Source organism: Lingula anatina, chromosome 2 (genome assembly GCF_051362555.1).
Source record: "Lingula anatina isolate TDL-2025a chromosome 2, LinAna3.0, whole genome shotgun sequence".
Classification (NCBI taxonomy): domain Eukaryota; kingdom Metazoa; phylum Brachiopoda; class Lingulata; order Lingulida; family Lingulidae; genus Lingula; species Lingula anatina.
Genome location: NC_141768.1, coordinates 19,985,584 through 20,007,555, shown reverse-complemented (window position 1 = coordinate 20,007,555; position 21,972 = coordinate 19,985,584). Strand labels below are relative to the sequence as shown.

General features: G+C 33.0%; 1 protein-coding gene across 6 annotated transcripts in view; it reads right to left on the bottom strand.

Annotated features, from left to right (window-relative positions):
* Positions 1-2,454: 2,454 nt before the first annotated feature.
* Positions 2,455-21,972, bottom strand: part of LOC106180083 (SH2 domain-containing protein 4B) — a 26,672-nt gene continuing 7,154 nt past the window's right edge. Inside the window, exons 1-12 of one of the 6 annotated variants that reach the window (XM_087003853.1) lie at positions 18,602-18,624; positions 17,746-17,852; positions 17,430-17,511; positions 13,160-13,316; positions 11,741-11,830; positions 9,855-9,978; positions 9,129-9,212; positions 7,078-7,240; positions 6,652-6,814; positions 6,187-6,350; positions 5,215-5,438; positions 2,455-4,777 (exon numbers count right to left, since the gene is read on the bottom strand). In XM_087003853.1, coding sequence (XP_086859979.1) covers positions 4,658-4,777; positions 5,215-5,438; positions 6,187-6,350; positions 6,652-6,814; positions 7,078-7,240; positions 9,129-9,212; positions 9,855-9,978; positions 11,741-11,830; positions 13,160-13,316; positions 17,430-17,511; positions 17,746-17,844 — 1,470 coding nt within the window. In that variant the 5' untranslated portion in view covers positions 17,845-17,852; positions 18,602-18,624 and the 3' untranslated portion in view covers positions 2,455-4,657. Of the gene's footprint in view, positions 4,778-5,214; positions 5,439-6,186; positions 6,351-6,651; positions 6,815-7,077; positions 7,241-9,121; positions 9,213-9,854; positions 9,979-11,740; positions 11,831-13,159; positions 13,317-15,508; positions 15,681-17,429; positions 17,512-17,745; positions 17,853-18,601; positions 18,625-21,972 lie in introns of those variants that run through there. The other 5 variants (XM_087003852.1, XM_087003850.1, XR_015332766.1 and 2 more) reach the window with 5 other exon arrangements.

Here is a 21,972-nt window from a genome sequence, read left to right as displayed (position 1 = left end):
TGCAGCTTGATTTGCAAAATTTTTAGATCCACTTACACGTTTTCAGTAAACCACCAGGCGGGGAAGTGCGGGGATATGCGATGGCTACCCATCGACAACAGTTCTCATTTGTATTACAGTCTGTGACACCTAAATGCATATTGACACGTATCCTATTGGAGTGAAAACCTTACAGTTTTACCTTTGTTAACAAATATTTTGCTCATCAAAAGTATCCTCAGCTATATTATATGGGAAAACTCACAATTGAACCAGGTTGTCGCTGACAACAGGTAGACTTACTGCATCTTTATCCCCTTTTGAGACAAGTCGAGGATCATGTTCTTCTGCCCGTCCGTGGGTCTGTGCGTTAGTAATTCCCTCTGTCTCTTCCTAGACCATTAGAGTTAGGGAGTTGAATCTTTGACAGACCTATATAGAAATAACAATGTGAAAAGAATTTAGAATCAACACCCCAGGGACAGCCAAACCCCCTGTTGCACTGAATTCCAAATTGCCCAAGCACATCCTTGATGACTGGTTTGCAAGTACAAAGTGCAGATTCATAAAAGTGCTTAATTTTAACATGTAGTGGGTGATTATAAAAATGTATGGGGCACAGCATTACCACACATCTCGCGCGTGTCCGCGTTTTTTTTCCTTACACTGCTTAACATACATGTATACATTATACATAAGTAGTACATTGGTAAAATTTACCTTCAATTCATATACTTGCTATTTTAAATTATTTAATCAATCTTTCTTTTTCATCACCCATCTCCAGACTGGCAGTTATTTAACATGTACATGCACTTTCGGTTTCTGAATGACAGAAAGGGGCGTCGTCGGTCGGATGAGAAAGATGCGGGGAACGAGAGTAAATAAGGCATTTATCAAGATACTGAATCTAATTTTAAATTAGATTTTTAAGTTTTTTTCTGTTAAGACTTAAAATCGGCCCATTGTCTACCCATTTCTAACTATCCACCATTAGTACAAATATAAATTATTCGTCAGCGGTACCAAGGTCTTTCAAACTCAGCACCTGCACTTTATTTCATTGGCACATTTGGGATAAAGAAAGTCAAAATATGTAGTTATTCGGTTCACATATAATTTCAAATGTATTGTTTATGAAAGAGAAAGTACATGTGGGGGGAGGGGGGGGGCTCTCTATCACGTTGGACAGGGAAGCGTAATGGCGAATTTACGTAAAATGAACATGTAATTTAAACATCTTTTTCAGTCCGTAAAAGACGCTTATAATCCAACATCGTAAATAAGTTTTACATAATTTCTTTGTGACAAAAGGAGGCGTTGGGTGACATGTGCACGTGCAGCTCGCTTGTTTTAAAAATCATTAAAAATTTTCCCGAGGAAATAAGCAATTTTCTTGTACTCACGAATCATTTATCTACCCCTCTCTGCATTTGGATTTGACCTTTAATTGAAGCTATAAAGGCTTATTTAGTTTTAAATGACTGACCAGCCACTATGTATAGGCCTAACCAGCGACCATCTGCCTAAGCTCTAAGGGATATTAACATCAGATAATGTACTCCCAAGAAAAATTATTTAAGGGGTTAAATCGTTTATAAGGTGTATTTAAGGTATATAAGAAGCTGTGGTGGCAAAAATAAGCATTTGAGGGATTTTCAAATCATTAGCCTGTACCTTGAAATTACGAGAGTCATACATGTACACTTAAGAGTTGTGCACACTGGACGAACATGTATACAATTTTGGTACGTGGTTGTAAATGAATTGTTACTCACAAGACATATTTGGTTCCGGACTGAAAGAAATGTTTGGCCTTGCGACTTCACCACACCTATCTTGCGTCCACTTCTTACAGAATCCAGCCGTCAAATGATTATTCTGAAAGACAACTCGCTCTACGCTGAGCGTCATATTGTTATGTAAATGACCACAGGTAGGGCGCGTTTTGATCGAGAAGTTGTTGAAATCATCCTCACAAGACGGGCGAATCTTTACGGTCTTCGGTCTTCCTGATTAATCCATAAAATGAAAAAAATTTGTGAGCGTTTGAATGATTCAGATTATTTAATCAATCTTTCATAAGTGTCTTAAAATGCCTCACTGCAGAATGGTCCCAGGACATAATTGGATCAGACAGATGTAATCTAGCTCACCTTTCTATTGTGATGTTAATGCCATGCTTTGGTAAATTGTGAGTACGGGAAGTTACAGCAACCGTCACCACTACCACATTAGCCTAGAATATTTGGACCATCAAATCATTGTGAAATTTCCTCCATGGCAGAGAACTTGAATAACATACTGCTGCTTTTAGATTGATATGATTCATGCAATTACAGAAAGCCTTTTTCTGTGCCAATTATCACTTTGAATTAAGTATAAAATAAGGTATAACAAAATAATTGAAAAGAAAAACTGTAATTAATTTTTTCTCAAACCTGCCAGAAGGATTCAGAGAATAAAATACAAATAAAAAATTGTTATGTATTTTATTTCAATAATCAATGGATGACTAAGATGAGCAAAATACTGCCGAGATGATGGCCTATCATTTACGTGATTCCATTTTGTTAAAACAATGTAATGCACACAAAAGTTATGTTCGTTTCTTGATTACTGTGCAACCTAAAACAGAGAAATTAAGTCTTAAGACTACAGAACTTGTAATTACACAAAAAAGGAATTTTGTACTATTAACAATTATTAGTTTTAACTCTGGTCTATTTCTTTTATCACCTATATTACAAATGTTTGATAACCTGAAAGCAGACTCATAGACTCAATTATACAGCATGTACAAATTACCATGATCTTTAAATGCTGAGCATTTTTCTTAAACTGAACTGTTGGGATTGTGTGTTGTTTCACAGACATATGAATGACGGTAGAAACTCCCTTGCAAAGTATCATTTCAAGCATCTTAAAATATACAGCAGCAGCAAAATATACAAATAACTATGACATCCTTCCACACTTACCTCACTTGAAGATGCTATTTCTTAAACTTTTTATATCATAAAAAAAGTTTATTACAAATGTAACTGTGGTTATTTACACAAGCACAACATAATTGCCATTTCAGGAGAAAAGCAATTTAAGAAAAATCCCTGATGGTAGACTTAAAATCTTTTGAACTTCAAAAACAAAATAATTGTTTCATTACAAATAAACAAAAGTTATCTACTGGAAATAACTGGGGAAGGGGGTGAAAACCTGATACAGGACCTTAAAAGCACTTGGTATTGTCCTTGTAAGGCCTGCACAGTAACTGCCAATATAACAAGTTGTACTCTATATGAAGTAAATTGCAACATAATATTGCTAAATTGCATCATCATCAGATCATTTTATTTGCCATCAGTTGGTTTCTGAAAGCAGACATACACTGCCCTTTTGATTACTTTGATTAGAAAATACCTCATTTAAACATAGGTATTTCAATTGCACAGTTATTTCTTTGTACATATCAATATGCCCCAATGCACTTCATTTTGTCAATGCACATACAGGCTAGTAACTCTGATGGCAAGTAGCCCATCAATCTGATAAGAAACCAGGGTGGTTGTCATGGAAATTGTTTACTAAGGCAAATTAATATCAAACTGAACATGAATAATCTTAAACATATATAACTCATTCCTGAATGCCTGTGTGACAAATCTTACTAATATGAATGATTTAAATTACTACATATCTAACCACAAATAACTGCTATAACTGAAAATCTTGCAAAATTACAAAAAGAAATACAATATCACCTGGTAGGCATCCAATCTGAAATTACCTGTCAACAAGTGTAAGGTTTTGAACTTATAGAAGATTTCAGATTCACCTGACCTTAATACTACCAATAATGGACAGGAAAAAACTTCCACATGTCTATTAGTTAAATAAGCATGCCTAACACACTCCAATAGTCATGTAAAATAAGTAAAACAGTACACTACAGAACTTGAATTAGAAATATCAATAAGTACTTAGACCTAACTTTTGTACGCAATGAGAAATCTTTTGATACATGTTCTAATGTCAAACATATTATATGATTAATAAATTAAGCAGTTGTAATTATCAGCTGTTTACTTTACATTAAATACAGATCTGAACCCAGAGGGTTTAAAGAGACATTTTGAAGATTTCTACAGAAAGTGTGGTCAATGAGTAATACTCATCACTCATTATACTTCAGTAATATGAAAACTTCAGGCATATATTTGAAATAGGACATGAATAGACACTATATAAAATATATACAGTACATTAAATAAGACTTCTCAATACTAACTCTAGCAAAACGTAAACTTCGCTCTTTACAAAACTTAAACATCCAGAATTAATGACATTTTGAATTTTACCAAAGGAAGGTATTCCATTGACCATGTTTTTTATTATAATTTCAAGGAACCAGTAAAATGTTAGAAAAACTCCAAAATAATGTCACTCTACCCTGCAATCAACTGATCAAAAGTGTTTTTAATGGCATATTTCCATATTTTCCACAAATCTGAAGGGTCTATTCTTATTCTGAGTTTATTAAAATCTGTTTAAAACCCTTTCCAGCCAAACTTCATAGGCAATTTTCTAGTTTGAGTATCAGACTAAATGTGAGCAACACTTCAACAACAGAGTGTACAGTTATGTATGTATAAGTATGGAAATCATTTGATAACTGTTTTCATAGGAAAGTTGTTATCCTGTCCTCTTCTTGAAACAGCTCTGCATAGTCTGGGGGATCACTTTTCTGTTTGCATGGATGGAGTAACAGCTCTTTTCCTATGCCAGATATAGGTTTTGTCTGAAAAAAATGCACATATTTATATAAACAGGGATATAGTCATGTAGTAAAAGGTTATCTTTATTTATTGCAATATTCAACTTTTTGCAATTTTTTAAAATAGTGCATTGAGAATCACACCAAGGCAAAACCTTAAGTGCTTCGTTTAATCATGTAAAATAACTTTGAAAGGCTTTAAATTTTGTCTGTGATCTTTCCAAGTAATTAGAGAAATAATTTTTAGAAAAAGAGCAAAACAAAAATAAAATAAAGTTTGGTAGTAACAGGATGAACAAGAGAGATGTGTCAGATGGTGGATGCAATGATACAGTCCTAAATAGTTATAAGATTATATAGTGTCTTAATCTTCTTGTCTTAATCACACCTAAAAACTTTGAAGGGTTTGTAGAATCACGCACTCGGGCAACATACTGGCAAATTTAACTGGCAAAACTTACCTTATGGAACTCTATCATATCTGCTAAATTTTTATGAACTAATTGATTGCTGCCAAAAAACTGGTATGTCCCATCATTCAAAGTGTCTATAAGGAAATGTTTACATCTCTCAATTGCTTTGTATGAAATAGTGTAGCCCCAGACTTTTTCACTGACTCGTACTAGGTAGGTTCCAACTTTTTGTCCTCTTAGCAAGTCCTCCGCATCCTGCCTTGATATTACACCTATAACAGAATATAGGGGAGCAATTTGGAGAGTATCAAAATGAGAAAAGGACAAAGACAGTATAAGAAAAGATTTTAATTAACGTCACTTTAAACAGCTCACATTGGCATGACTTAACGAGACTGAAACCAGACAAATCTGCCATTTGACATTGTGTTTCCAAACAACTGAAAGATTTAAGCCCATTGTACAGGGCATGTGAAGGTGTGAAATAATGCAGTTTAGTTTACTTATGCCAAATTTGAAATGCCTTAGAATATAATCAATTTTATACGGCAAATGGAGGTGGTTAATAACTTCTTAAAATGGTAAAAATTTGTAATAAATCTCATAATGTAAAGTTGTTTTTACAGAAGAATGTCTAGACAGGCAAATTGGTTGATAATTTGTTTCAACAGCTTATTAAAAATGGCCAAACAGAAACTGTAAAAGTTAAAAATATGATATAACATGATAAAATTATGTTCTGCAGTTAAAAACGATCTGCTGCTTAACTTGTGAGTGGTGTTTTGAAGGTGCATTATTGTACTACTCACCAATATTTTCTATTATATTTTTATGGAAGTAAGCAACTTACAAATTTGTTAAATTAGCATAACTGCTCCAACATGCCAGTTAGTGATACAAATAAGCAAACATCACAAAACAAGGTGCATGGCCAATTTCACTAACTCATATTGCCTTCTATCTATTATAAAGAATTGTGTCCTTTATCAAACCTCTAAATTATTTCTCTCTGTTACTTACCATGAAACCACTCTGCTGTTTTCCCTGTTAAAGGATCAATGCCCGAACCTTTAATCCTTTCAACATTCTTGAACCACTCTATCACATCATTTTTGCACATGGGACGGGGAGGACGACTTTTCTTGGTTGGGGGAAGATTGTTATTTGTACTGGGAGCGGTGTTTCTGTAATACATGACATTGGTCTCACTTACGTGATTTTGGCACGGAGTTGTAATTAATTTCTCTATTAACAACAAAATCTATCTACACTATTTCCGGAGTGAATCGATGTATTTTGTCATGTTAAATTATGAAAGTGCATGGTATGATCAACAGATAAATCACTTTGAAGAAAAAGATCCTGAATAAATTCTATAAGTCAACCTACAGCACCTAACAAACACAAAGCAGCATGCCACTGAACCAACATGTAAGCAGCCCACTTTGAAATATTAATGTCCCAAAGCAAAGTAGAAATTTTTACTTGTCAGGCACAGGAGGTGCGTCTGCTATGCTCTGTTGTTGTAAGCTGTGCGTAAAGGCGTCTATGACCTCGTGTGTCAGTGACATGGTTGAACGGCGGTGCTCTTCACGAGCTCTTCGTGCAATCTCTCTCATATCTTTTTCTGCTTCTTTTGCTTTTTTCTCTGAAATTAACAATATATATCAACATATATATCTTTCTGGGTTAAATTAATTTAAAAAAAACAATATACAGCCTTTATAAAATACTCTTTTACTTCTTACTTCCACTCACCTAAAATATACCCTCTAATATTCAGAGCAGTAATACATAGCATGTAGGTCAGTAATGAGCCCCTCTAACTGCCATATCAGAAATCTGACAAAAATTGATAAATATACAAAAAAGAAAAATCAACCACTTTCAGTTTCAGGCCATGAGTCTCACCCTGCTCCTCCCACTCTGCCTCCAACACCTTTCCAGATTCTTCCGCCATTTTTTCAAACTTTTTCCTCGCCTCCCTGAAAGACATGTAGAGCTCACTGCTCCTTCTCTCCCTCATCTTCTTTGCTTTCTCTTCTGATTGTTTCTGGTTTATTTGAGCTTTGGCCTACAAATGTGAAGAAATACTGTTCAAAACATTTGTTATAACCATTATTTACTTAGCTGAGAAAAATAAATAATAAAAAAAAATGATGACATGAAAATTGATGCATATCACACCATACATAGAAATACTTAGATTCAACTAATAAAAATAATCTAGAAATCTTAATAATGCTATTCTTAGACATCATTATTCATTTACCAAAAAGGTTTATCTTAATCCAATCTTCAGCCAGAAAACAACAAAGCTTTCTGTAACATTTTGGTTGTAAATTCATATGCATACATACAGCTAAAATGATACACAATATGCTAGCATATATGAATCATATCTGGGTTAAAATGGTAAATAAATTAACACATAACCTGGTAAAACCCTTCCTACAAAATTAGTATCATGCTTTAAAAGTAAGTTGAACTAAATACAAAAACAATTTTTTCCCCAGCACATACAAAGCCAGCTCTTGGTTGAGGAATCCATTTTGCTTTGTCTTACCATCTGTTTCAAAATCAGCAGTCAAATTTTCAGTGTTTAATAAGATAACTTTTCTAATAACATGGGTAGTAAAAAAAGCAATGAATTTAATTCTCATGTTATTGACTGCCAGGTACATATCCAAACCATTTCATGCTCATCAATAATGCTAGTACTTTAAATGTTGGTTTCTAATCTGCTCATGAAAAGGGATTATGACAACATGTTAGCTCTGGGTAAAGATACATGATGTTATCAACAAGATAAATGTTTTAAACGTTTAGGAATGATATTTTCTGGAAAGCAAATTGCAGTCTATTATGAGTAATATTTGTTACTTAGAAACTTTGTTATAAGCAACATTCTATTAACTGTTATGGACATATATGTTCAAGTTTTTGTTGCATACCATTTCATATAGGCATCAGCAACATGAAACATGCAATAGCTGCCATCTTTGTCCAATTATTATAAAAATATATCTATACTAGCAACTGCCTCTCCCTGCCATTCAACCACAACCAGAACACACCAAAATTCTAAAACATAACAAACCTTTTGGACTAGCTACAAATGAACAATCAAAAAACAACCATGACACAAACTGACCAACTCTGGCTTGTACTCAAATCATTAAAGAATTCATTCCCTGTCCAACGCACAAGAATATTGGCAATTCTCATGATTGCCATTTGCTGATTAAAATGGTGAAGTATTTTCTACATATTTTTGGTTGTGACAAGTATTGAATTTGATTCTTGTTTGCTCTTGGCAAGTACCTGCATACAGTTATTCATGCAAATTTTGATCAATGAACATAAAATGATCACCCTTTTAAATGATAAGTAACAACTGTGCAAAAAAAAAAACAAAAAAACCCAAAACATTTTATCAAGTCTTTTTTTTGTGAAAAGCATACTTTAGCAGCCATTTAACAATCATCTGTCTGCTTACTTGTTTCCAGAATGTAGAAAATACTTGAAACCAATGCATACAAGTACTAATGCTCACATATCTACCGGTATGGTCTTAAATGTAATAAGTATTCCACACATATTGAAAATACTATTAGAAGAAAAACTTTTATCATTTTTAAATATTTCAAATTCAAATAATTTTTTTCTATACAAAATTGAGCCAAAGCATTGTAATTAAAATACCATACCAATAGAGTTATTAGCTTTTAGACCAGTTTTAAATAAGTAAATAAAAAAATCAATACATTTGGGTTGCCAATCAGCCATGCCAGCAACTATCTGGAACTGATCCAAAACAGCAAATAGAAATTTTGCAAAAATGGCCATTTTGTTAGTAGGGTGGATATTAGCAAACAGGGCTTTTAAATCTGGAAAAAATCCCATCTTTCCCATAGGTTCATAAGTAAGTATAACATGCAGACTGTGAGAGGACTACTTGCACTGGTATCTGGTGTATCGAATGGGTCTCCATAGCTACATGTTGCGTATCCCCCGGGGCTTAGAAACCCATTACTGGCGGGTGGCTGTGTGAAAGAATAAATATTCTAAAGCTTGTTGCTTGCTGTATCATCTGTCCTGGTGCACATTATATGTATATGGTTGCTTGAAATCTCATACAAGCATTATTGCATACGGAAATCGCAAAATAATTAGAACACTGTCAAAAAGAAACCTTGAAATATTTTGATGAAAAGTGGAGTTTTTACACTGTATCATCACTACAGGATTCCCAAATTCTGCTAACGGCTGATTTCAAATTGAATATATAAATAAATATTTTTAATGCAAATTGTGCAACTGAACAAACCATTATTCACTCAAAAATCCTTTTGTTGAATTTCAAAGTTTCCACATTAGGCCACACACATTGGAAAATCTTTTGTGAAGCAAAATTTTACAAACCTCACTGTTATAACTCATATACGAACCACTAAAAGGGACCTTCCTAAATACATTATACTGGGACATGGGGAAAGGATATCTATTTTACTTTAAGCATTAATGCAATATAAATTAAAGGAATGTAAATATCCCCACTAATTCTAAGATTCTAAGATATCTGTTACAAAATTCTACATAAAAACTCTAAAATGATCAAATTATCTTAGTACTTTTTGTAGGATTTGTATAGTGTCTCTTCCCTCTGGAGATCTGAAAATTCCTACCTTCAGCTCTGCTAATTTAGCCTTTTCCTCTTTTTCTATCTTTACTTTTTCTGCTTCTAATTTCTCTGCTGCTAATCGTGCTTCCTTTAGAGATTGGTATAAAGCTGCTTCTTCTTGTTTCCTCCTAAGAGAAAAAATATAAATATTTATGTTACTGTTACTCTTTTTCATCATCGCCTATTTTATTCACAACAACTTGTTAAAGATTAGTTTATTGGTCGTGAAGTGAAGCAAATGGTGAGTGCACAGAGGCATTACAAAAAAATAAATTCATTTACTGGTCATAAAGCTTTACATTTAGGGTATAAATCAATACATTCTAATAATTAAATAATCAAATCAATTAATTTATGCAGTTTTTTAAAAAATTGACAACTACTATTTACAAGTCTGAAACAAATATGTATTTGACTAGGCTGCACCAAATGGCATATAAATATTGTATGTACAAAAATGTTTAATAAAGACAATTCATACTGGATCCCATTTCACTGACCTGCTCAGTACTAGTGCAGATGTAATTTAGTCCATTTTTTAAGTTGTGTAAGTTATTACCTCCGCCAAGGAGGTTATGTTTTCACCGCTGTTTGTATGTTTGTTTGTCTGTCATCAGCATAACTCAAAAAGTTATGGACCGATTTTTGATGAAATTTTCATGAACTGTCAGAAATGGGCCAAGGAAGAGACGATTAGTTTTTAGTGGTAATCAATAATCAATAATTATCAAAAATCGCTGCCTTGGCGGAGGTCTGCGCTCTCGGAGTGCTATTCTAGTTCCAATGTGTGAACAGAACTGATAGCACAAAATATCACGTTTGCACTTAGGTTTGACAGGATGAATGGCTAGATCAAGGAAGCATAGGCCGTTTCATTGATTTTATAATTAAGCTTTCACGCCTGTTGATGAGTCATTGTTATGATTGATAAGTCTAATTATCCCTCCTTACTAATTACATTTCAATTTCTTGTTCATGTTATGCTCACGGACTATTCTCTGAGTAATCATGGAAGAGAAAGATGATGGGTTATTTCGGGAGCCTTTGTCTGTCAAAGAACAGGTACTATACACAGTAATTTTCACTAAAAAACAGCAGATGTTATGTTTTTTTCACTATTATGCACCATTTTGGATAAATAAAATACACCTATGAAAATTGCTAGATTTAAAAACAAATGTAAATGTTTTAAATCAGTAATCATACAAATAATTTTGTGGCGACATGAGTTAAATCTCTTAAAAAGAACAAATATTCATAAATTTTTCTGTGTATGAATACAATATGGATAAAATTACCTATTTTAGTTAATTTTTATTTATATCATCAGCACGTAGGTAAGAAATCTTTGAATTAGGGTCATATTTACAAGAAGCAAATGAGGTCAGTGGAAATCATTAGGAGTCCTCAGAGAAACTTTAAAATGTGAAATCAATGCAGAGAAGCATTCCATTGCTGAAAGCTTATCTCATTATTTTCAAGTTAGAGACATTGCTGTGTGTCTGGTGTTCTGCTTCATAATCTATCACTGTTGAAAATTATGGGCCCAACATGAAAAATCCATACTTTTTGCTTAAACAATTGATTTTGTTAGGTTACATGTACCGTAAAGGAAATGGGAATGGTACTCACTTGTCACTTAACAAATAAGCAAATAAAAAATTCAAATCATTTAAATCCAATCTGATGTCTTTGCTGACTTAATTAAGAGACTCGGTATTTTTTTTACAGTGAATTCTCAATACATTTTAAATATGAGACAACTGAATACATCTTTGAAATCATTACATACGAAAGAAGTTTTGAAAAAAGTAATACTTTGTCCATGCAATTTAAGCAGAAGAACAAATGTAAATTTTCAAGCAAAAAATCTTTCCAGGAAACACTTACTTCATTTCTGCTTCCTCTTCTTGCAGCTTTTTTTCTAATCTTTCCTGTTCTTCCTTCATTTTTAGCTTTATTTCTTCCTCCTCTTTCCTCCTGATGAATTAGTAAAAAGGATACATTAAGGGTAATTACTAAGTGTGAGAGAGTTGCACTTGTGCCAAGATGACTACATACCTCTGAGAGCAACTTGAGCTGAGAGATTCTAAAGCCTTATCTTTCCAATCTCACTTCTGTTGCCCTCCTTTCTTAGGGATAGATTGTAAAGATCTACTTCATTTGTTCAAAAGCAGCCTCAAATTCAAGAACTAGGTATGCAAAGTTATCTGAGAACCAATACTCCCAACCTCCAAATATTTAGCAGCCAAGAAGGACTTTTCCAGTCTCTGATTACTCCAGCCTTATCTTTGACTGTCTAGTGCATGGTGTTCTCACTATTGATTTTACCTTACTTCCCTCTATAAGTAACGTTAGGCTGATTTAACACGAGTATACATTTGCATTGTCTCCAGGGAGTCGGGAGAAAAAATGAAAGACAAATCTGAGGCCTTCCTCTATCGAATTTGTACACTGACGGGGAAATAATGTTGCTTGTGGCAGACAAGTCAAACACTAATGTTGGTTTGACTCATCAATATTTTCAGTTCCATTACAGGAATGTAATTATAAAAAAAAGTATATATTTGTTTATAAGGTGGAATCTAACAAAGATTTTTTCAAAAATCATGAATCAAATGAAAATTCCACCATACGTCCAACCTTAAAGAACTGATATGAAATCTGTGTGTCATAATTATTATATATTAACCTTTCTGATTCCAATAAATAATCAGATTAGAATATGTCTGATCTGGTAAATAAAAATAGATCTCATATTTCCCATCACTTGTACAACTTCAAATTAATTAATTTTCCATTTTACTCAATGTTCAGAGAAATGACATTTATGGCCTTCTGTGAATGATCACCTTACATATGGGTGCTAGTTAATTGCATTTTAAATTAGCAATAGATGACTTTAACATAATCTAATTAACAGTGGTTCAAGTAGGTCAAATTTTACAACTGATATGATATAACTAAAATAGTTCAGGCTCTGTCACTGGATTTATATCAACAATGATAATAATAATAATAATATCATTTTCTGTACCAAATCTCCTTTATTTACCATAAATCCTTCTTATAACCCCCATTATATAAAAATTCACAAGCCAGGTTGTAAAAGAACCAGCAGACAAATAAAATGGAAATTTTTGACCTGGTCAATAAATACAAGACAATAAAGAGAAACAGATAATGTTTATGACTGAAAGCAGTAAAGCAGTCTCAGTTAAAATGCAATGTGACCACACTGTTCATAAAATCATCTTGGAACAGTGTTTTCCATTTTCATTATCATAAAAAGAGAAACTGACATATTACCTCAATTCCTCTGCCTCCTGTTCAGCCAGTTTTGCTGCTTTTGCTATAGTTTCTTCTTCAATAATTTGTTCTATGGTTTTGTCGTCTGGATGTTCCCCCATCACCCAGACCCAGTCATTGCCATCTTTGCCTTGTAAAAAGTTCACCTTCTTGGATCCTGTAATATCAAGAATTATCAATCATATATTATTTTACCATGCATACTTACATTGATCTGTTATACATCTGAATGGTGACGTTGCATTGTGGCAAATGCCTGACAAATGGAGAACAATGTTTGGAACAGTCTGGGAGATGTCTAATGCATCAAGAGCAACACGCAATGGCCATGAACAAGGTCATGTGGACAGAGCCTAGAAAGCCAACCATGTATAAAGCCTGGCTTACATTGTCTAGAAAATATCTGGTAATCCCTCTGACACTCTTTTTCAATCTTCTTCTTTAACAGATGTCTTATTACAAAGTACTAAATAACATGCAATATTGATAATGGGATATATATATATATATATATATATATATATATATATATATATATATATATATATATATATATATATATATATATATATATATATCCCATTTTTAATATTGCATGTTATTTAGTACTCTATATATTCAATTAGGAAGATGAAAAATCAATAAAACAAATAAGCTGATTGATGTATAAACCAGATAAAAATGAGGTATACACATCCAACCAAAATTTCCTAACAACATACCTCAACCTTGCAATGGCAAAGGAAGGCAGATCATCAACACTAAAATCAACCTTGCAATGGCAAAGGAAGGCAGATCATCAACACTAAAATCAAGAGCGGCATTGCATTCCATACGCTTATTCAGATGCTATCAGAAAAAAATTGTGGCGTGAAAGACCACACATTGGCATAATTTATTGGTGCAAAACTGCAGAATTTTCACCATCTCTCCTCATCTTGATATTATCCTTAAAGGTTATGACCAATTATCTTCTTAATCACTCCTTTGCATTAAAGAAGGGGGAGGGGGGATTTGATATAAGGGTTTGTGTCTTCCCCATCATCACTCAATGACCTAAGTTAACACAAGTTAATCATTCACTGTGTATTTTAAATAATATTTTTGACTATAAAACATCCTTTTGATGTTCCTCCTTTAACAAAACATAAGTTTTTTACAACTAAACTCACCACAAAATTTGTTATCACCTAAGTAGCAGTTTCTTCAACCAAAACTAAGACAGATTTTTTTCATGATAATATATCAATGGAAGACAGAATCACCCATACTTCTCTACTGTGGTTTAAACTGCAGTACCTATTATGTGCTTTCTTGTTATGAATATCATATGAAAACAACTGCAAAGTGCAAATAGCACCAGGCTAGATGCAATCTACAATAATCAATAATCTACGTTAACCAGTTAAATTTTAAACTAAAAATCTACATTTTTCTATACAAATCCCAACTCACAGGCTACACAGGTGCTTCTTAGTTTCTTTTCCTTCAAAAGTGAGGAATATCGTCTACTAGTTCCTGTTTTGAGTCTACTACAGTGTACTGTAAAATATCATTTTTGGGTGGAACTTTACTTTTCCCCAAAAATCATTCTTAATGACCTAAATACAATTGCTCAAAGAAGATTCAAACAACTCTTTCGTAAAAAAATTCTAAATAAATAAAAAACAAAGGAAAAAAGACAAATATTAGAAAAATGATGTACAATATAAAAAGAATATAGAAACAGAGAGAATTATACAGTCTTGAAAAAAGCTGACACACAGTGGTATCTGAGTCAGACATCCTTTTCCTGAGTTCTCCTTTGGTCTGTATAGGTCATATTGATAATAAACCACAATCACAAATAACAGACAGAATGATGCTCCTAACATTTACCGAGTGCATGGCTCTAAACTGATAACAAAAATGTATGAACTAGGGGGAGTTACTTATTCTCTTTTGCAAAAAACAATAAATTGAGAAGAATGGCCTGCTCATCAAATGACTGATTGGTCTATTAATTGGTACAGCCCAAGGTGCACAGACGCTTTTCTTATTCCTCTCTAATAGCTTTAATCTACTCCCATGAAATATAATGCCAGCTTGCAATGAGATTTTAATGAGGCAGTTAAATGCCAATGATTTCTTGTTTTGACTTATCTGCTCATCCTGAACACAGTGATTGTGCAAGTTCAAAACACCACCATAAATCTCCATTAATTTACTGTCTTTCAGCTATCATTTCCTTTCCTCCCTTTGTCTTTCATTTTCTTTTTTCTCTCTCTCATCATCTATCTTTCGCCTACATACACAAAACACATTGAGTCTGCAACTCTCTCTCTCTCTCTCTCTCTCTCTCTTACTTACCATATTAATACCTTGTTTTACGAAAACTCCTTTTGAAAGTATTTCCCCAAAAATGTTTAAAAACACTAATAAATGTTTCAAACATGTCTGGCTTATCCACACTCTGGCTCATCCATCCTCAATAACACACAGCCAGCAAATGCCCTCTTTTGTACTGAATCATGGACCAATAGAAAACAAGACAACAGGCCTAATCATTAAGTATGATGCATATCAATAACTCTCAAATGTGATTAATTCTCAGTGAATTGAAACCATTATTGTGATAAAACTGTGGTTTTGCTATTCTTGCCCAATCATACAGAAAGAGCTAGTTGGATGATCTGCTTAATAAAAATGGAAATGGAGTCTTTGAGGTGAGACGCGCTTTGTCACTAAATGCACGGAAGCCGACTGGCATTTCTCCATGATAATTCATAATTGCCCTTCAGCTGAAGAAATGGGGGATTATATTTCTCTGTGCTATGCTAATCAGGAGATCTTTTAAAGAAGTTAAGCTTTGATTAAATATTGATTCACACATTCAAACAAAACCTGAGGCAAGCAGTATAACACACCAAACAAAAGGCAAGTATCCGTATAGAAACTAGATATTGCTGGTGTCAAGTTATTAACAAGATTGCTGAGCATACTGATAATAGCTGAAAATATAATGCTGTACTGTCTTTAAAGTTTATTTTGAGAATTTTTTTTAAATAAAATTTTCACTTTTCATTGAACAATGAGTAATACCACCAACTGCTTGAATGATTGGAGGGGGCATCTCCTTCATCACCTTCTTCAGGAAAAAATACCCATTTCCTGAGCATGACCACAAAACTTAAACCTTGAATCATTCCTTTAAACTCCTTTTTTCTTATTGTCATACATCTATAGTTACCTTTCCACAAATATTTTAATACTGTTTGTTCAAAATGACCAAAACAAGATGTCAAAACACAGATATTTTCCACCAAAAGGATGTCATATAAATAACCTAACCAAAACTTACTTCTCAGACACTATATGCTGTAACACGCACATGTTACCAACATGACTAATCTTTTATACTGGAGAAGAATAGTTAATCTTTGAACAAAGGAAATTCCTAAGAATATTAATTATGCAATAATTATGATAATCAATACTGGCTCATACATCCTAACATCTCAATTGTAAGTGTAATTACTGAAGAATTATATCCAATCAATACTATTTACAAAAAGGAGCAGTAATTTTTGATAAAAAAAAAGTTGACATATATTTCATTTAAGAGATTGTGAATTAGGCTGAAACTCTGTTACTGGAACTGTGAAATATTTCTAATTGTGGCAGTGGCACAAATACAATGACCTGAAGGGGATATAAATACAAATTTAATGCCATATTTTATGGATTGAATAACAATATTTTCAATACAATTCAACAATGCTATCAAATATGAACCTTTGCTGCAGATTTAAATAGAAAAAATACTGGTTGATATAACCCGCAAAACCAGTTGATCAGACATACCAGTAAAAGAAGATTGCCCATGTTACCCAAACTTAATGGTATCCACAATGTCGTCAATGACCAGACCCAATATATCTGAGACAAGTAGTCTCCTTAACAAAACACCATTAGTTTCATTTCACTGTGAAAATTAATATACCTCAAAATAATATTTTAAATTTAACCCTCCTGCAAATTTCTTTGCAAAATATAATTTATAATAGCACTTTTTTATACCTTAAATGTTAAATATACTTAACTTGATCAATGAAAAATTATAACCATATTCAATGACTACTTGCAGGTAGTTTCTCTGAATTATATCAGACACTTTATAGGCAGGTTTCCGTTACCATAAACAGACATATAACAGTTATTCTGTTTTATCATCTCTTAGAATACTGCATATTTCTTGTCTTCATTTTTAAAAATTAATGACAATATTTACCTGGTTTTCTTGGTTTTCTGGGCTTCTTTTTCTCTTCCTCCTCTAATACTGCTTCTTTTTCTTTCCATTTTTTCACTTGTTCCTTAAGAAGGGAGTTAATGTCATACACATGCTATCATTATATTCTATGTACATTTTTGAAACAAAAAGTTGCTTGTGTTATCGTAACTGGTTTACCTAGTTGTTTTACTACCCATATGCTTACAATCAACATAATATTATGCAATACACAAATACAACTTAAAGCATAATGTATTTTAAATTTATTTCCAAAGAAAAGCATGCACATACAGTTAACTTGTCACAATTAACATACCTCTCTCATTTTACAGAAAAGGATCTGTTTTTGTTCCTCTGACAGTTCTGCCAGCAGCTCTGGCTCGATGTACATGTCCCGCAAAATTTGCTGAAGCATTTTGGCAGCTGAAATTGAAATAATAAAATAACTTACAACATAAGCTAATGATTCCATTTGGCATTTCCATGTAAAAATATGCTAAATAAATAAGAACTGAATAGGTATGAAGACTGACTTACACTTTTTTGTCACTACACAGGTAAACTAATAAAATCATGGAAGTTACATACGAATAACGTAACTTTCACTGCTTATAATATTATAAGACCATAATGAAAAAACACACTCTATATATACATGGTATGTCATGAATTGGAGAAAATCTTAACAGTAGTTGCTTCAACATGTTTTTTTCACCATTAGCATGGATGAGGTAGCATTACACAATCTTCACAAATGGCAGTTCACGTTATTCCACAGACAGTTTTAATTGTTACCCATGACACCTGAACACAATATGCACTCTGTACCTCACATACCTGTAACATCCATGTCATGATTCAATAAGAATATAGCAAAATTGCAGCTGGAATGGTGACATGTGAAAGCACCTTCAGGATCCATTCTAACTTTTAATTTATTAATGGTGTCTTTAGTTAAGGTATCACCCATGATTGACAACTTTGAGAGTCCAACATGATCATCCTTTATTATTTTTTTATCCTCAACACCTGAGACTAAGAACTGAGCCAAATGGTGCCAGGTGCAAATGAGTATTTACTGTTTCCTTCCTTAAACTACACGGAAAAAAAACATAACCTAGAAAATATAAAAATACCAGTGATGTGGTTCAAAGCTAAAATCTGAAACCCACCTCAGTAAATGCCAGACCATTTAACAGAAAATCCACCATGACCTCTCTCTTATCTTTTCATACATACGGTTAGTATGTTGCTTTATACACAAAAAATACAGTTCAGTTCAACATTTACCCCCTAAAATATATGTAAACAAAGCTAAAACACTCTTTATACATTCATACAGGGAGCTCCTGCAATGCAGATGTTTGTTTGAAGAATTATGGGGTCAGGTCAAATGCTTCTGCCAAACCCATTGAGCTAAATACTGGAAGTTATAGTCTAGTTGTATATATATAGCACATGCTCATATGTACTAAGTAGCATTACTTTATTATTTTCTGGACGATGAGTCAACACTGCTATGTAAAATTTGTACATAAACATTCTGGAAGTTTACCATCTGCATCTTTTAATGATTTTTCTACTTATTTTTTAAATCTTTATGATAAAAATTGGACTGTAGTTAACACAGATATCAGAAAATGTGCTATGAGAAATATGTGCAAAATGTCAAAATGCATTTCCTCAAAGATGGTCTATTAACATCTTCATCCCAACTAACACACTCAGTATTACCATCAATCCTTATGCATTTCATTTATAAAACAGATACTTTTTGTATTTAATAACACATTCTGTACAATAATAACTTCTTTAGATCAGATAACATGGGTCAGATAATTTGTGACCCAGCCATAATAGGGCATCTTTCTTCATTTATCAATGAGTACCAGTCTGAGGCTTATCCGCTTCTAAAATGTTCTGCTCATAAAGCTAGAACAATGGGCAACATTCACTGATCTATGGGACAACAGAATGGATAATTACATGGCGCATGCCAACTAATTATCCTAGTTGGTCTCTCGAGATACATGTAGGCTACTGTGTAATGTTCAAGAAATGCTGTAGCAGACTTGGGGAGGGGTGTTTATGAACAGGGCACATTTGCTATGTTATTATAATTTCTTTATTGTCCTTTAATTAATTCATTAAAATATTTATGAGTGGTGGTTAAAAAATAATTTAAGAATACGAAACATATAATTTCTGTTGAAAATTTTGATGTAATTACAGACAATATCCAACCATTATTCTTAGTTCTTCTTGGCATGGCAATTAGAAATATCATGAACACCTTTACAACTTCAATATGGATTCGTAAACCTTGAAGGTAAAAAGGAGGGGAGGGCATAAATCTCTCATGACAGTATCACAACGTCATGATTTTTATCTGCTTTGAAACATCTTGCCCAAGCAACTTGCACAGTATGATACCGTAACACTGATTCAACAAATCATGACTCCCAAAAAGGAGAACTCACGAAAGTTGTTTAAGGAATATATAATGTCTACAGAAGTACAATACACAAGCAAAACATCAAATAAGCTGGTTGTCAACTTTTTTTACTCCTTTTCATTTTTTTCAAATCTGGCAAAACAAATTCATTTTTAAATGTCAAATCAAATTAGTCTCAGAAAAATTCCACATGCTTATTGGTTTTTACAACAAAGTAAATCACTTGAATACAGCCTGGCATATCATAATGTGATGGACTATATGACAATGGGTCCCTAGTGGCAGAAGAACTTTAATGTTTCAACAGTGTGCAGTCCATTATTTTATGTGTTCTGTGCATTATCAGTCGGTGCCATTATCCATACCACCCATAAACAGTACAACTATATCATACATTATTATCAGTCACGGCCTGTGGTGATTATCGCAAGCTTTGAATGCTAACTGGAAATGGTCCATAGTGAAGGAAGGCGTTTCTCAGAGCACTATAAAAGTTTAAAAATATCAGACTTATTGCAGCCTTTTTTCCTTATTCATTTAAACTTTGCTATTTTTTGCATTAACAGATAAATGCTCCCACGATTAAATATCTTTAACAGCAAGTCAACAGATAAATTTTACCCTACCCTTTCCTTCCAAGTGTTAGGTAAGACTATAAATCAACTTGCAAAAGTAAAAAAAAATCCAATTTCATTTGAACTAAGGTTTTCCTTGTCTAACATAATGATGTATTAGAATTTTTCAAGATTCAACCACCATACATTATAAATGAATTCTTTTTTTATGTTACTGAACTATTTTTAAGAAGCAGATTAATGTAATATTTAAATTAGTGAATTCGTGTTTTATATTTCTAGTGCCATAACATGTTTTAGTTACTTTTAATACTCTTTTATAGTGCATTTTAAATCCAACTTTTAGTTGCAAGAATGTATATTGTTATTATTATTATTATTACCAAATGTTACAATTAACACATTCTTTTTATCTCCAAACATAAACACCATCTCTACATAAATTCCATTTGCTAACATACAGCTTCAACTGTACATCCACCTGAAGGTGCTCCATGACACGTGCATGAGATCGTAAAATTTATAGTCCTTCATTGCTCCCCACAGGTATACCACTGGTTCAGGTAAACTACATTACCTGTGCCTTGACTAATTTTCAGGCTACATTGCATGTCTGTACTGAAGGTCTTCAGAGGGCTTGCATTCCTCTTATTGTTAAACAGATGAGATCCTTTTCATTTAGGAAAAGATAACTATAACCTCAAGAGGCTAGCATTCTTCCTATTGTTAGATATGTATGTCAATTTAATATCATTTTGAAAAAGATGAAATTAAAAGCAATTCATGCTAAGAAGTTTGCAAGAAACACAAATTTTATTTAATCAGCAATTTTTGCCCATAATGGGAGAGGGGAATAATGCACTGGGCAAGCGTGAAATTTGACATATTCAAAATAGTGCTTTTTTATCAACGTTATTGTGATATATCTGAAAATCTCAACATGGTCACCAAATCCAATATGGTAGCCTAAAAAATCTTACTCCATGGTCTAAAAATACTTGATGTTGTAATCAAGTCCAAACCATAAACCAAAGCATAAGTCTTCTTTAAACTAATCCATCCTCTCAAACCTAGTTTTTATGTGCTACAGGGTTATGACATTTAAGGCATCTTATTTGGGATATCTGTGCCAAATTTAATTTTCCTTAGTACAAAATGTGATTTTCTCTTACTCCAGGTCCATTGCTTGACCCATCCCTGCACTTTGATTTGATGTTTTATACCATTTCCAAATAAATCATTTAGTTCTAAATGTCTGGCCAAACAATTAAAATGTCATAGAAATTATCAATATTGGATACTTTTATTTGGAGGGTTTTATTATTATTATTTAAGTCTGCATTGGGAAAGGTAGGTAGCTGTGTCAGATATTCAGACATGAAAATATATACTCTGGGACATTTTCAAACATGTATTGTTTTTCTTTACCTCGAGTTTCAGAGACGATTGGACGCTTCAAATATACTGACAGCAAATATTCTGGGTAGAGGAGAGCCTACAGAGGGGAGGATAT